This window comes from Zingiber officinale, chromosome 8A (assembly GCF_018446385.1).
Source record: "Zingiber officinale cultivar Zhangliang chromosome 8A, Zo_v1.1, whole genome shotgun sequence".
Lineage (NCBI taxonomy): Eukaryota > Viridiplantae > Streptophyta > Magnoliopsida > Zingiberales > Zingiberaceae > Zingiber > Zingiber officinale.
The window spans coordinates 20,168,873-20,183,475 of NC_056000.1; the positions used below are offsets into that span (position 1 = coordinate 20,168,873).

Genomic DNA, 14,603 nt, shown 5'->3' on the forward strand with positions numbered 1-14,603 from the left:
TCAATACCTTTTTGTTCATCCCTTAGATTTCTTTCAAAGTTTCTAATATCAGTTTTTGTGCAACCTACTCATTCAGGGCCTCCATACTCTATCTCTAATAAATACATTTGTTGACAAGTTGGTACATTGACCTCTGAAAATTATTTTGTCAATGCTTTTTTGGCTGCCGAAACACTACAATGTGAGTGTAGCAAATGCACCTTTGATGGAGTCGAGAGCAGATGATTATGGGCTTCTATGAAGTTACAGACAAACTAATCCGGTCTCATCTGTTTCTTGACAAATGCAATATTTGCTTTACAGCCCGTTCTAACCATGTCATGTGTTCTTTCTCTTGTTAGTTGATGAAGGTTTGGATGCTTATTATGTCACATAAATCTGTATGCCCTTCTTTAAAGCATATAATTTATTTCCAGGTCACTTCATTTGTCATTTTATTTTTCCTGCCCGTGCTATTCCTTGAACTAAATCCGGCTTCTCGTGCGTATTGGTTATAGAACGAATATGTATCCTCTAGAGATGAGAATTCCATTCCAATTTTTGACTTTCGATCATCTGCAACTTGGGGAATGAATTCCTGATCATCAACTATATGTTCTTCCATTTCTAGGCGTCCTCGCATTATATTTAACAATAAATAAATAAATAAAACTGCTAAGTTATACACCTTGCATTGTTTCTATAGGGCTTTCAACTTAGAATTTTCTTATTATTTCAATTTACAGAGCACATTCTCATATAAACAAGGATATATCAATATTAGAGCAGAAAAATGTAGCACTGTTCAGGAAAAAAAAGCTAGCCATAAAGTTCGAAAATTTAGTAAGAGAAACCATGAATTATAATGTATAGTTTAATTTTCATCGATGGACACAAAATCATAGCAAACAAAGTACAGGGATGGAGAGCTCGCGACTGGGAGGGAGAGATCGCAGTGGCAGGAGAGGGCTCGCGACTAGGAGGGAGGGCTCGCTGCGACAGGAGAGGGAGATCTCGCAACGACAAGAGAGGGCTCGTAGCGACAGGGAGGGAGAGCTCGCAATGGAAGGACAGAGCTCGCAGCGACAGGAGAGACCTCGCGGCTAGAAGGGAGAGCTCGCGGCGGCAGGAGAGGGAGAGCTCGCGGCGGTGCTTCTGTTAGGGTTGCGATACAATTTTGGAGGGAGAGATAACAACAGCAGGAGAGGGCTCGCGACTGGGAGGGAGAGCTCGTAGTGGCAGGAGAGAGCTTGCAGCGAGAGAAGAGACCTCGCGATGACGCTTCTGCTAGGGTTGCAATGCAATTTTTTCTCCCTTTACACAACTTAACTCGTTTGTTTGTCGCGGATGACGTGGAATCGCCACGACTCGTTCACCGCATGCAGCTGCAACAAACAAATCGCAGTGTGTGTATATATATATAAATTAAAAGGGCGTTTATCATTTGCGTTTTCGTCGTATAGGCACCGTTTTTCTAAGAAAAAAAAAATCAAATGAGTCCCTTTCGGCAATCCGTTTTAAAGTGACTTGGCTAATATACTTTTATATTATTTGATCATTAGACCGTGTAAAAGTTAGCAATTGTAGAAGCTAACATAGCTTCTATAAATACATTATCTGATCATTCAGCCGTGTAAAAGCTAATTGTAGAAGCTAGCAATGTGTAAAAACTAGCAACTAGCTTTTGCATGTAAAAGTTTGCATCTAGTTTCTACACATTGTAGATATCTAGATAATAGCTTCTACAATGTGTAGATGCTAGATGAAGCTAGCATCTAGATTCTACAATATGTAGAAATTAGCATCTAGCTTCTATAATATGTAGAAGCTAGTATCTAGCTTCTATAATATGCTTTTACAATGATGATTTTATATCATTTTTATTTTCTAAGTAATAACCTGATTAAAACAATATTTTAACGAGGAGACCAAACAATGGGACTGCATGATACTTGTTATATTTTAATGAATATAATTTAATCACAATTGAACGCGTAAAAATTAATATGTAATTTTTACAACGTATGATAGTTACTGACTAACTTCTATACATTGTAAAAGTTATCCGATAACTTCTACATATTATAGAAGTAAGCTGATAACTTCTACAATAATGCTGATTCAAGGAAGGTTTTGGGAATAATGGGCACTTAGGGTGCGTTTGGTTCAAGTCATCATGTATAACCTTAGTTATGTGATTACCAGGTAATCATATAACCAAGGTTATGGGGAATAAAACATAACCAATGTTGTTTGGTTCAACCTAGGTAATACAATAAAAACTTGTTTGTTTGAAGGTTTTAATGAATACCCTAGTTTAATATTTTACCGTATTACCCTCAGTTACAAAACCAACTATACATAATAATAATAATATTATTATTATTATTATTATTTATTTTTTAATGTTTTTTTATTTTTCTTTTTCCTGTATATTTTTTAACTTTTTTATGTGTTTTTTTATTTTTTAATATTTTTATATTTTTTATATTATTTTTATTTTTATTTTTATTTTTTATTTTTTTACATTTTTAATTTTAATTTATTTATTTTATTTATTTATTTTTTATTTTTAAAATTTTAATAAATTTTTTATTTTTTTGTTTTTTTTATAAAAAAATTAAATTTTTTTATTTTAAAAAAAATTTAAAATTTTTTTATTATTTTAAAAAAAATTTAAAGTTTTTTAAAAATTTTAAATTTTTTATTTTTAAAATTTTTTATTATTTTTAAATTATTTATTTTTTAAAAAAATAAATTTTAAAATTTTAATTTTTTTAAAACATTTTTTTTATTTTTTTATATTTTTTAATATTTTTTTACATTTTTTCTTTTTTTTTTCATATTTTTTCTTATCGGAGGGTATTTTTGGTAAAAAAAATTCGTTAACCCCGGAATCAAGAAAAACCTTAGTTTTATGAGGTTTTCCGATTTCGGGTTGCATGACCCTTTTACTGACGTGTCGGGCATAGAACATTACTCGGGAATCATCGAATACCTAAACCAAACAAGGTTTTTGTTGATAATCTTAGATGGATAACCAAGGTTATCAAGAATAACACCAAATCAAACGCACCCTTAATGTTTTAGAAGAATACTCATTTGACTTTGGTTTTTAGAAAAATAGGAGGTCCATATGAGGAAAACGTCAATGATGGTGGCCTTTTCAATTTTTGCCCAAATATTTTCTCTTTATATTTTTAACTACTAATACCTTTATTATTATTATCATTAAACTCCTCATATTTTTATAGGTAATATTAAAATATTTTTATAGTTTATTATTATCATTTTTACAATTATATTTTCATAATTATTGATTTATTTTTTATACGAGTGAGGTATAATAGCAACCGGGTGTTGTAAAAAAATATTTTAATAATATTTGTAGAGATATAAGAGAGGAAAAGGGACGTGTTAAGAAAATAATATCGGTGGTATAATGAAATTTTCTCTTAAGATCCGGAAGCCCAACGGAGCTCGACCTCTTGTCCTGGTCCCTACTCTCATTTGTACATCAAATTATAGTTGAAATTCGATCATAATTAGTCACGATCTTCTCTAAATTTACATTTTCATTTCCATTTAGGTCTTGAATCGAGACAGGCGACTGAAGGCCGCCAACGATGGACAAGGCACCCCTTGCACTGCGCTCGGCAACCCATCCACCATCGATGGTCTCAAGTCGCCTACCCAACCTAAACTATAATCTCAATAAGAAAGTGAAGTCAAGAGAGATCACAATCAATTATGATCAAACTCTAACCGTGATCCGATGTGCAAATGGGAAAAGAGACCTGCAGGAGGAGACCCGAGATTATAGACCAAGAGATCCGAATGTAATGCACACGGATTGCATTATTAGTGTCTCCACGAGATGCTGGTCAGAGAGTGATAAACTTATTATACTGAAATAAGAGATCAATTTTTTATAGACGTATGATATCGGGAAAAAAAACTCCTTCCACCTCAAGTTAACTTGATGGTTGATTAAAAGTTAACCTTATAATTTATTTTTCTTCCTATAATATGAGGACAAACTATAAAAAAATGCTTAAAATGAGTATAAGTTGACATCATGATCTATTTTTTTTTATATAATTTAGAAACGGATTGTACCGAACGTCGGATAAGCACAATTTTACTACAACAGCAGATCATCTTATCACTGAATGTGGCCATATGTGAGAATTGTTATTTGTCACCAGATATCTACCGTTTGATCTAGCCATCTAGGTACGATCTATTTATAGATTTTTTTTTAAATGGAATGTGCAATGATAATAAAGCTGCTGAATTTCTGGACGGTAAGCGTAAGTTTTGACTTACCCCAACGGCTAGAGAAAAACTTGCCGAACTGATCCTCCTTGTCTGGTTCGTCAACTATTTTTCTAATTTAACGAATTCACCCTAATCCCAAGGTCCGCTCTTTCTCCCTCCTCCGATCCTTGCTCTGATCTTGAAGTGGTTAACGTTAAGGGTGGTCGGCAGCCTGGCAGGATCTGTGGTTTCCTCGAAGCCCATCTCCCTCTCGAAGGCAGCGGCGGTGTGCTCCCGCTTCGCCGCCAACGAGAACGCTGCCCACCCAGAGCCGCCGCTTTCGTCCACCGCGCCGCCGCTGTGTTCGATGAGCTCGTTCTCTTCCACCGCGAGATACGCGCCGCTCGCAGACGCCCTGAGCTCGAGAAGTCGTTGATAGAGGATGATCCCGTCCGGAAGCTAAGTCGGATGGAGACAGGTCGCGCTGTCCTCGAGGTTGACGGAAGGTCGTTGCGAAGCCTGCTCAATCTAGCACCCGTTGGAAGGGTTTACACGAGCGGATGACGGGGGGTGATGACGGAGATGATGAAGTAAGGACCCTGCGCACACTCAGACAAGTCGCCTTTGCATTAGAGTCCAAGAATCAGGGAAAAAGTCCCTGGATCAGTCCCTCCGACGCTCAAGTCAGGTACTTTTTCCCCAGAAGCATAGTGAAAGGACGAAAAGTAAAAGACGAGTGCGAAAAGACGAGTGAGCGTACCTGCATAAGGACGAAGTCTCTCATTTTATACTACTATGGGTGTTTCTGAAGTCTGACAAGTGTCAGGGAATGTCGGGTGTCAGGCTTTGTCTGACGATGATTGACACGGGACATCCTCTTATAGGTCGAAAGGAGAATCGGGAGGGCAACGAGCCCTAGACCGTTAACATATTCCTTGACATGCTGTGATTATTCTCTGAAGGGTGGTTACAATTCCCTTATTTGATTGTCGTGTAGTGTGCGGCCTCTCAAGCCCATTATCCCTTGGCTGGGTCTTCGTACTTGCCTACCCTGACCTGTGGGCTAAGACCTAAAGCTAATCTATATTTGCCGCTTCGTAAATCCAGATCTGTACATCCAACCCGATCCTGCGTGTCTTATCTTGTGAACTCCTGACCTGTCTTACCGTCTTATCTTGTGAACTTCTGACCTGCCTTACTTTGTATCGTGACCTATCTGTCTTAGTCTGGTTCCGCTTATCTTGAATCCCAACCTGTACGCCTTATTCCGATTCCGTCTGTCCCGACCTGTATGCCTTAGTCTGATTCTGCTTATCCCGACCTGTACATCTTAGTTTGTGTTTCCTGACCTGTACTTCCTGATTCGTATATCCTTCATCTATACGTTCCAATTCGTATATCCCGATTTGTGATTCTTGACATGTAATATTTAGTTTGCATATTCCGACCTACACGCTTGGCTCCCTGTGTTCTGTGCTGCAAGACTATAAGTCCCGACCTATAATCCTGTCCTGTAATCCTTGATTTGCATGGTTTGCATATCCCGACCTACACGCTTGGCTCCCTATGTTCTGTACCGCAAGGCTATAAGTCTCGGCCTATGATCCTGTCCTGTAATTCTTGGTTTGCATATCCCGACCTACACGCTTGGCTCCTTGTGTTCTGTGCCGCAAGGCTATAAGTCCCGACCCGTGATCTTGTCCTGTAATCCTTGGTTTACATATTCCAACCTGCACGTTTTAGTCCGATTATCCTGTTCCGTTAGTCTATAAATCCTACTTTGTAATCCTTGATACGCATATTCCGACCTATACACATTGGTCCCTGTGCCGCAAGACTATAAGTCCTGACCTGGGGTCCTGGCCTGTAATCCTTGATTTGCATATCCCGACCTATACGCGTAAGTTCATGTGCCCAGAACTGGGCCCAACCAAGACCATCCTACAACCTGACCCTTTGAACGCCACGTAGACTGAACTTTTGACTTCCACGTAGACCGGACTCCTGACTACCATGTAGGCTTGATTTCTGACCGCCATGCGAGTTTGACTTTTGACTACTTTGAGGGCTTGACTTCTGACCGTCTTGAGGACTTGACTTCCGACCTCGTCATCTCTCCGACCCCACCATCATGTGCCGTATCAAAGGAGAAAGACGAGGACGGACGTAAGTAAAAAAAAAAAATAGAGCAGATATAAAGCTGAAGCCGGCGATGATAAGACCTTGAGAGCGCAGTCCAACGGAGACATCGGGAAAACTCCAATTTTGGCGAATGGGAACGCAGATCTTAGAGGATTCGAAGCTGAACATGGAAGCTACGGAGAGAAGAGTAAAAAAAAAAAAAAGGAGGAAAAGTGCGAAGAATTTGACAAGCTCCAGAAATTTCGTGGCAAATGGCCAGCATTACGAAGCTGCAGTGAAGTTAGCAGAGAACGAGAATACAGGGAGGAAGAAGAAGAAAATGATGGTTGAAACTGAGGAAATGAGCAATCTTGACCCAAAAAGAGAACCAAAACCTGCATTGGAAGAAGAAAGGAACAAGAAGAAGAAAGATAAGGAGAAACATAAAAGGGATCCAAAAGAAGTCATTTTGGAAATCTCAGATAAAAGGCAGAGAAACAATTTGGGCATCGAAGAAGAAATTGGGGGAGCAAAGGATCAAAATGAGCAGATCATGAAGAAAAAGAAGAAACATTAACAGGATGTGTTATGGCCATACTGCATCAAAGAGTGGATTCTGAAACTTCACATCGGAATTTTCAAACTTCAAGGTAGCATCTAATTGACAATAGAATAACTTGCAAATTTACTTAACAATATTGCCTTGAATATGACTTGTTTGGTGGAATTTACTGTTAGAAAAAATTCCACTGGATTTGTCACTTATTGAAACTCTTTGATTGTTCCTTCTTGAAATGCGTCAAATGCAGTAATAGAAGAAGAACGAGGGTTAATGTTCCACAACATTCTCCACATACCAGTTGTAGGTATCCACCAGTCCTTGGCGGAGGGGGATCTTCGCCTCCCACCCCATTGCGGCCAGCTTCGAGCTGTCCATGAGCTTCCTCGGCGTACCGTCGGGCTTCGTCTTGTCCCACACGAGCTCTCCCTTAAATCCGACCACCTCTTTCACCAGCTCCGCTAACTCTTTTATGGTCACCTCCTTCCCGCTCCCAACATTGACGTGCTCCAAGCCGGAGTACCGGTCCATGAGGAAGACCACTGCATCAGCAAGATCATCGACGTGGAGGAACTCGCGCAAGGGCGAGCCGGTGCCCCAGACGACCACTTCCTTGTCACCCGCGACCTTGGCGTTGTGGAAGCGCCGGATCAGGGCCGGGAGGACGTGGGAGTTCTCCGGGTGGAAGTTGTCCTGGGGGCCGTAAAGGTTGGTGGGCATGGAGGAGATGGCGTCGAGGCCGTGCTGGATGCGATAGGCCTGGCACATCTTGATGCCGGCGATCTTGGCGATGGCATACCACTCGTTGGTCGGCTCGAGCGGGCCGGATAGAAGGGCGGACTCCGGGATGGGCTGGGGGGCGTGCTTAGGGTAGATGCAGGAGGATCCAAGAAAGAGGAGCTTGCGGACGGCGCCGCCAGCGCAGCGGAGGGCGGCGTCAATGATGTTGGTCTGGATCTGGAGGTTGACGGCGATGAAGTCGGCGGGGTAGGAGGAGTTCGCGTGGATGCCGCCGACCTTTGCCGCCGCGACGATGACGTAGCGGGGGCGCTCCGCTGCGAAAAAAGCCTCGACGTCGGCTTGGCGGGTGAGGTCGAGATCGGTGTGGGTGCGTAGAAGGAGGTTGGTGAAGCCGAGCGCCACTAGCTTGCGGTGGATGGCGGATCCGACCAGACCTCTGTGGCCAGCGACGAACACCTTCGCCGCGGTGTCGGAGAGGAAAGAGGGGATCTCCTCCGCGGCATCCGCTGATTCCGCACCCATGACAGCGAGGCAGGGAGGGGTAAACAAGAGGAAATCCCTGGAGTCTGGCGGCGTGGGTGACGGGGGAAGAATCGAGCAGCGGTTCGGAATTTAACAAAGGGTGAGACTTCAGGGTAGGGGAAGGTCATGTGAGCGGCACGTGATCCGAAGAGATTGCGTAATAAATTTAGAAATAAAAAAATGACCCTGGAGAATTCTCACGCTACGAGGCGAAGACTAATTAAGATAAAAATAAAAAAACTAAAATGAGCTAAATCATCACATTAATAATTATCAATTTGGTTGCGCTCATCTAGATGGGTCAATATAAAATATGAATAGAAAGAAGCCCAGATGAAGAAATTTTATTATACATGAATTATTAATTTTATATTAAAAGTTTCTTAATTTTATTATTGGTTTAAATTATGATATATGTATTGATGTTGTAAACATATATATGGAGAGAGACTTTCTCACGCGTGGGTACGTAGGGGTGACTATAAATTCAGGATCTGGATTGTACTGAACCAAAGTTGACTCGTTTGCGAGCACGATTTGCGCACGTTGAATGATTTACCCAAGTAATAAATTAACATTTTACCACTTGAATCTCTTTTTATGACCTACTTAAGATTGTAAAAGAAGTATTAATATAAAATTAATGTTAATTTCGTAACGTCTCAATATTAATGATGACATTAAACTTATTAATGTTAATGATGACATTAAACTTATTAATGGTTACTTCGTAACGTCTCGGTATTAATGACATTATTAAACTCATTAATAATGATTTCATAATGTCTCAACATTAATAAAGACATTAAATCTATTAATGACGATAATTTAATCATTTATTGCAGGCAAGGTGAGTGCTCCTATATAAGGAGATAGGATCTTAAGTAAAACAAGAGCAAGAACGAGAGCGAGAGCAAAAGCAAAAGCAAAAGAGTTCCTCCACCTTTGTTCCCTAATTTTTTTCTCTCAGTCGTGCATTCGTTCGGTTGAACTACTTGTGATAACACTCGGGTGCATTCTCAGTTCGCTATGAACAACGAGTGTTTGTTTTGCCATTGTATCTTGGGAAACAGACGACCTAAGAGAATCTCGAAGCATAGCCAGAGGTGGGACAAATCTATTTCAAGGAAATCGCGTTGAATGCATGTCTCGGTATCTTAGTCAGCGAATTTTCTTCCCGAATTGGTGATCGACTCCCGATTCTTCTACGCACTGCATCAACTCTACAACTCGTACCACCAGAAGCTTGGCAGAAACTAGCCCTGCTGACAGCATGAGATTATCTGCTTAGGTCATCTCTGTTGGATCGTAGAGTTCGCTAGGGGGGTGAATAACGATCGAAAATATCGTAACAAAGTCAAGTCGAATACACAGCGGATGTAAAATACCGGGAAATAGGCGGATATTAATAAGGGAATTTTTCAGAATTTTTGGAAATTTTTCGGGACTCGTACGGACGAGTTGGCGGGGATAAAAACAGGGTCCGAAAAAGCCTGTTTAGGCTACCCATTTAAGTGAGGAAAAGATTTATTTAATTATTTCTTTTTTCCTTTTTCTTATTTGTTTTCTTTCCCTCACCGTTTCCCTCTTCCCCGAGCCCCTTCTCTCGCGCCGACGCCTACCCTAACTGCCCACGGCGGTTTTCCTTCCCTCTCGCGACAAATCCCTCGGCCACTTCCTTTTCTCCTTTTCTTCCTCCCGAGCCGCACCCCTCGGTGCCCTAGCCGAGCTCACCGACGCCGCTGCCTCCCTCTCCCCTCCTCTGGTCCGACGAGACACCGCCGGCCGCAACTCACAGAGCCGACCTGTTATTCTATGCTCAGCCCGCGACACTCATCTCACGGCCTTACCCTTTCTCCTGTGCCCTAGTGTCGGCGCCACCGTCGACCACCCGGAGCCCGGGCCTTGCCGACGCCGCCGGTTTTTCCCCCTTCTCTGCGCCCTAGCTCCCTGGTTTGAGGTCCTCTGCCGTGCCTTAGATCGCCGGGAGCCGAGAGCCGCCGTCGCACAGAGCAGTGCCGGCCACCAGATCTGTTCCGAGACCCCCTCACTCTCGATCACGCCTGCGCCAACAACTGTTCCCTATCACTGCTTTGCGGCCTCTTCCGTGCCCTAGTTCCGGCCGTTGTAGCCACCAACAGCTACCTCTGATCCAGAACTGGTGAGTTTGTTAATTAAGCTGTGGTTGATATCAGATTTGGAGGAATTGGGTAGCATTTGTTTTTGTATAGGTTTGTAGAGGTTGAGTTTTGATTTTTTGTTACTAACTGGAAGTGATGGGTTCTGGCAGTGAGACCTGTTCTCGGTAGCAAGTTGTCTCTGCTGAGGATCTATTGGGCTATCAAGAATTTCTGCTGTAGATAGGAGAAGGGAAGGTAAGGAGTTAAGCATTTTATATATGCTATGAATCATTGTTTGATTTAATTATGTTAGATAGTTGTTCATGTGCAGATGAATTTAGGTAAGGTATAGATGGTATCAGAGCAACCTTGCGACCATGAGTGCGCCTGTGGCAGGGGCACCCAGGGCACCACCTAGTGAGGGAGATTCTGGGATTTGTCTATGGTGTGATTCATGGTTACACAACGAGGACGTTGTGTCTTTAAGTGGGGGTGATTGTAATACCCCGGTTCTGAGATTCTGGTTAAGTATGATTTAAAAGGTTAGATGGTACTATCCATATCACCTAGGTGCACCTTCCTTTTCGGAAGCCCAAACTTAAGAACTCCAAAGTTAAGCGTGCTTGGCTTGGAGAAATCTAAGGATGGGTGACCTCTTGGGAAGTTTTCCAAGGTGCATGCGAGTGAGGACAAAGCACGCTGAAAGGACCTCCGGTGGTCTGTGGAGCTAGTCGTCAACCCGATGGGTAATTCTTGTGGCGTTCCCGGTTCGGTCCGAGTGGGGCCCGCCCGAGCCAGGGCGTTATAGCGGAAATACGAAAGACACAATGCTAACAATGCCAATTTTACATGGTTTGGAGCCTTCGTCGACTCCTGCTCCAAGCCCAGCACTCGTCGAGTGCTTTCGTTGGACAATTCACTAGCAGTTCGCAAAAAGGATTAAAAAGATAAGTGCAAGAACTCTTAAAAGAAATACCGACAACAATTGAAAAGAACTTGAACCGTAAGTTGTCGAAGAAGCTTCACAGCGTCGTAGGAGTAGAGCGCAACAGAGCAGTCGTGGAAAGAAGTTGTTGTCTCTAGCTTTGGAGGTTATAGGAGTGCTCCGAGCGCCTGGATCCCTTCCGAGCGCCCGGACTGTGACGTCGGTCGGCCAATCAGCGCACTCCACGTTTGCAACGAGATAGACTTTTGCCTTTCGGGCGCTCGGACCAGTTCTGGGCGCTTGGATCACCATTTTCCATAAACTCATTTTCCTATAAGAAAATGTTAGTCCGAGGCAAAATAAAAGTTATATTACCCTACAAAATAAAGTGTTTGTACAATTATATTCAAATAGAGTAGTAATTAGATTTGTCTCACTAAGACCAGAATCTAGTCAGGATCTCAACTTAGATTTTCGAAATGGTTCTAAGTTGAATCGATGCTTACTGTTCCCTCGAACGGGGAATGCGTCCTCACCAAGTCACTCCCTTCCAGTGACTTATTTTAACTTAACTTTTGCCCGACATCCGGTCAGCCCGTCGACTAATCTGGATTTCGTGTTAGCTATCCGGTCGGCCCGTTGACCTAGTTGGACTTCCTTGCAACACTGAGTTAGCATAATAGTAAAGTAAAACAGTGTTAACAGAATTCAAGATTCGCTGGTCCGGTCGACCACGCGCGGTCGATCGGAAACCAGTTGGTCACATATAACCTAGGGTTATCTCTCCCTAGGGTTGTCTAGTTTCATTCACTAGGACTTCCATTGTCTGACTTCACTCACCAGGATTTCCTCCACCTTCTTCACTCACTAGGGTCCGGCTTCACTCACGATAACTTCCATCACCTAGCTTCACTCACTAGGGTCTGACTTGACTCACCAAGACTTCCATCACCTAGCTTCACTCACTAGGTGTCCGACTTCACTCATCAGAACTTCCACTACCTAGCTTCACTCACTAAGGTCTGGCTTCACTTACCAGGATTTCTCACATGTCTATCCTTTGGATAGGACTTACCTTTGTTAGTCATCTAGTCTTGACTAAATTTTTCTCTTCCAAACACCAAGTTTTATTTGGATTAACCCTTGGTAAAATTGACTAGACTTAGGTATATTGTCAAACATCAAAATTCTAGAGGTCGATTGCACCAACAGTCTCAACAGATAAGTTAGAATTGATTTTGTATAATTTCAATTCTATAATTTTTCCAATATCTTCGCCAATAGATTGTCCAACACAATATTTTTAGAATCATTTTTACTAGCTTGCCGTGGATAACGGATCTGACCAGTCCTTTGTGGCCAGTGACTAACACCTTCGTCGTGGTGTTGGAGAGGAAAGAGGGGATCACCTCCGCTGCATCCACTAATTCTGCACCTATGACAGCGAGCCAGGGAGGAGTAAACAAGAGGGAATCGCTAGAGTCTAGCGGCGTCAGTGGAGATCAGATCTCCTGGTCTATAAAAAAGTGGATCAGAGGATGAACCACTCGTAATTATGATCGGATCATGACTGCGATATAGTAGCAATTAATTGCAACCCCTTCTTGGGTTCACCATCCTTCCCATGTTATAGTTTGAATCGGGGTGAGTGGTCGGAGGCCGTCGAAAGTAGGCAAGTGGTTAGGTTGTCGGGTGCTAAGCAGGGAGGCGGCTTCCGGCCGCCTGCTTCGATCCAAACTATAATCTGATAAAGACGGTGAATTCGGAGAGGAATCATAATTAATTGCGATCAGATCACGATCATTATCCAACCGTAATTACGAGTAATCTATGTTTTGGTCCAATTTTTTTTTATATAGAGTAGGAGATATGCTACCGCGTGGGTGAGGAGGGAGGGAATTGAGCATCGGTTCGGAATTTAACAAAGGGTGAGATTTGAGGGTAGGGGTAGGTCATGTGAGTGGCACGCTACGGGCGAAGACTAATTAAGATAAAAATAAAAAAAATAAAAAGAGCTAAGTCATCAAATATTTTATTTAAGAATATCTTTAACAACTCTAGATGTGATCAATTTGGTCGCTCATCTGTAATGTCAATATTTTTTAGGTTCATTTTTACTAAGGAAAAAATTTATATAGTTCATATTCGAATATTATTTTAAGATAATATTTTGATATAATAATATTCTAAGTTTATGATTTAAAATTTTAAAATTTAAGATTTAGTTATAATTATTTTAAATTGATTTTGACTAATTTAAAATGATTTGGATGAAATTTAAGTAATTATGAGAAGTTTATAAAGAGTATTTGGATACAATAGTAATTTGCATGGATTAATTTAATTAAAGTGAAATAATTAATTTTTTATATTTTAGTTTCTACATGTTAATTGTTAAATCGTTGTAATTAAACTCTAAATATAATTTTGAATATTATTATATTATAATATTATTAATTTAAAATTTAAAATTTATTTAAATTATTTTAAAATAATTATAATCTATTTAGCAGTTTTTAAATTAATTAAAATTATTTTAAAATAATTATAATATATTTAGCAGTTTCTAATTTCTATGAGTGGTAGTAGCTAATTGTTACCCTCTACCCATTTGTAATATTCATGGAATAAAATATTTGATGGGTGTCTTCTTATTGTTAAAAAAAAAAAATCACGCTCTTTGATAATTTGTATGAATCGAGATGTACTTGATTTTTGTCCAATTAATTTTTATTTTTTAATATTATGATTAAACTTGGAGAAGACGCGTAAGCAAGTAAAGAGCCATGTGGACAAGTGGGGATTAATTGAAGGGTGGGCAAAGCGAAGTGGAGCTGCACGTTATTCAATATGTAAATCCAGCCCAATAAGATCTGAAAGCCAGCTGCAATAAATTGGCCATTTGGATCTAAAGAGCCATTCGACAGCCCATCCTACCAACTCGTGAAATTCCAAAGGCTTCATTGCAAAATCTTCGTCCAAGTTTTAAATAACAATTTCATAATTAAAAAAAAAATTGACTGACCCTTACCATAGTGTGAAATCTTTCCATGAACTCCGTTATTACTATATCTGTATCACATAAAAGTAAACATTCCTACGCATCTCTCCATTATAAAAAAAAAAAAAATCCCTAAACAACTCTTTCATAAGTCTCACTTTTCATTTTATATATTTCTCTCACCTTTCTATTATTCTACATTATATATAATTAAATTTTAATAAAATTTAAATTCATAAATTATTAATTTGAAATAATATTAATAATTAAAAATATATATAAATATTACTTGTACATGTATAACAATTAATAAATTATTTTTTCATTGATGACAGTCATAGCGTGCTCAGATATACTTAACCAAGCCGGCTCGAA

The 14,603-nt window shown here is 40.5% G+C and overlaps 2 protein-coding genes across 2 annotated transcripts; one reads left to right on the plus strand and one right to left on the minus strand.

Annotated features, from left to right (window-relative positions):
- The first annotated feature begins 6,511 nt into the window (after positions 1-6,511).
- LOC122010589 (protein FAM133-like) lies at positions 6,512-6,937 on the plus strand. The gene has a single exon (XM_042567107.1). It carries the CDS (start codon positions 6,512-6,514, stop codon positions 6,935-6,937), a length of 426 nt encoding a protein of 141 aa, XP_042423041.1.
- A 33-nt stretch (positions 6,938-6,970) lies between these two features.
- LOC122007946 (probable GDP-L-fucose synthase 1) lies at positions 6,971-8,243 on the minus strand. The gene has a single exon (XM_042563484.1). The coding sequence runs from the start codon at positions 8,180-8,182 to the stop codon at positions 7,190-7,192; it is 993 nt and encodes a 330-aa protein (XP_042419418.1). The 5' UTR covers positions 8,183-8,243; the 3' UTR covers positions 6,971-7,189.
- Positions 8,244-14,603: the final 6,360 nt, after the last annotated feature.

Excerpts from the sequence above, each read along its gene's own strand:
- LOC122010589 (XM_042567107.1), top strand. The coding sequence starts at position 6,512 with ATGGGAACGCAGATCTTAGAGGATTCGAAGCTGAACATGGAAGCTACG.
- LOC122007946 (XM_042563484.1), bottom strand. The coding sequence starts at position 8,182 with ATGGGTGCGGAATCAGCGGATGCCGCGGAGGAGATCCCCTCTTTCCTC.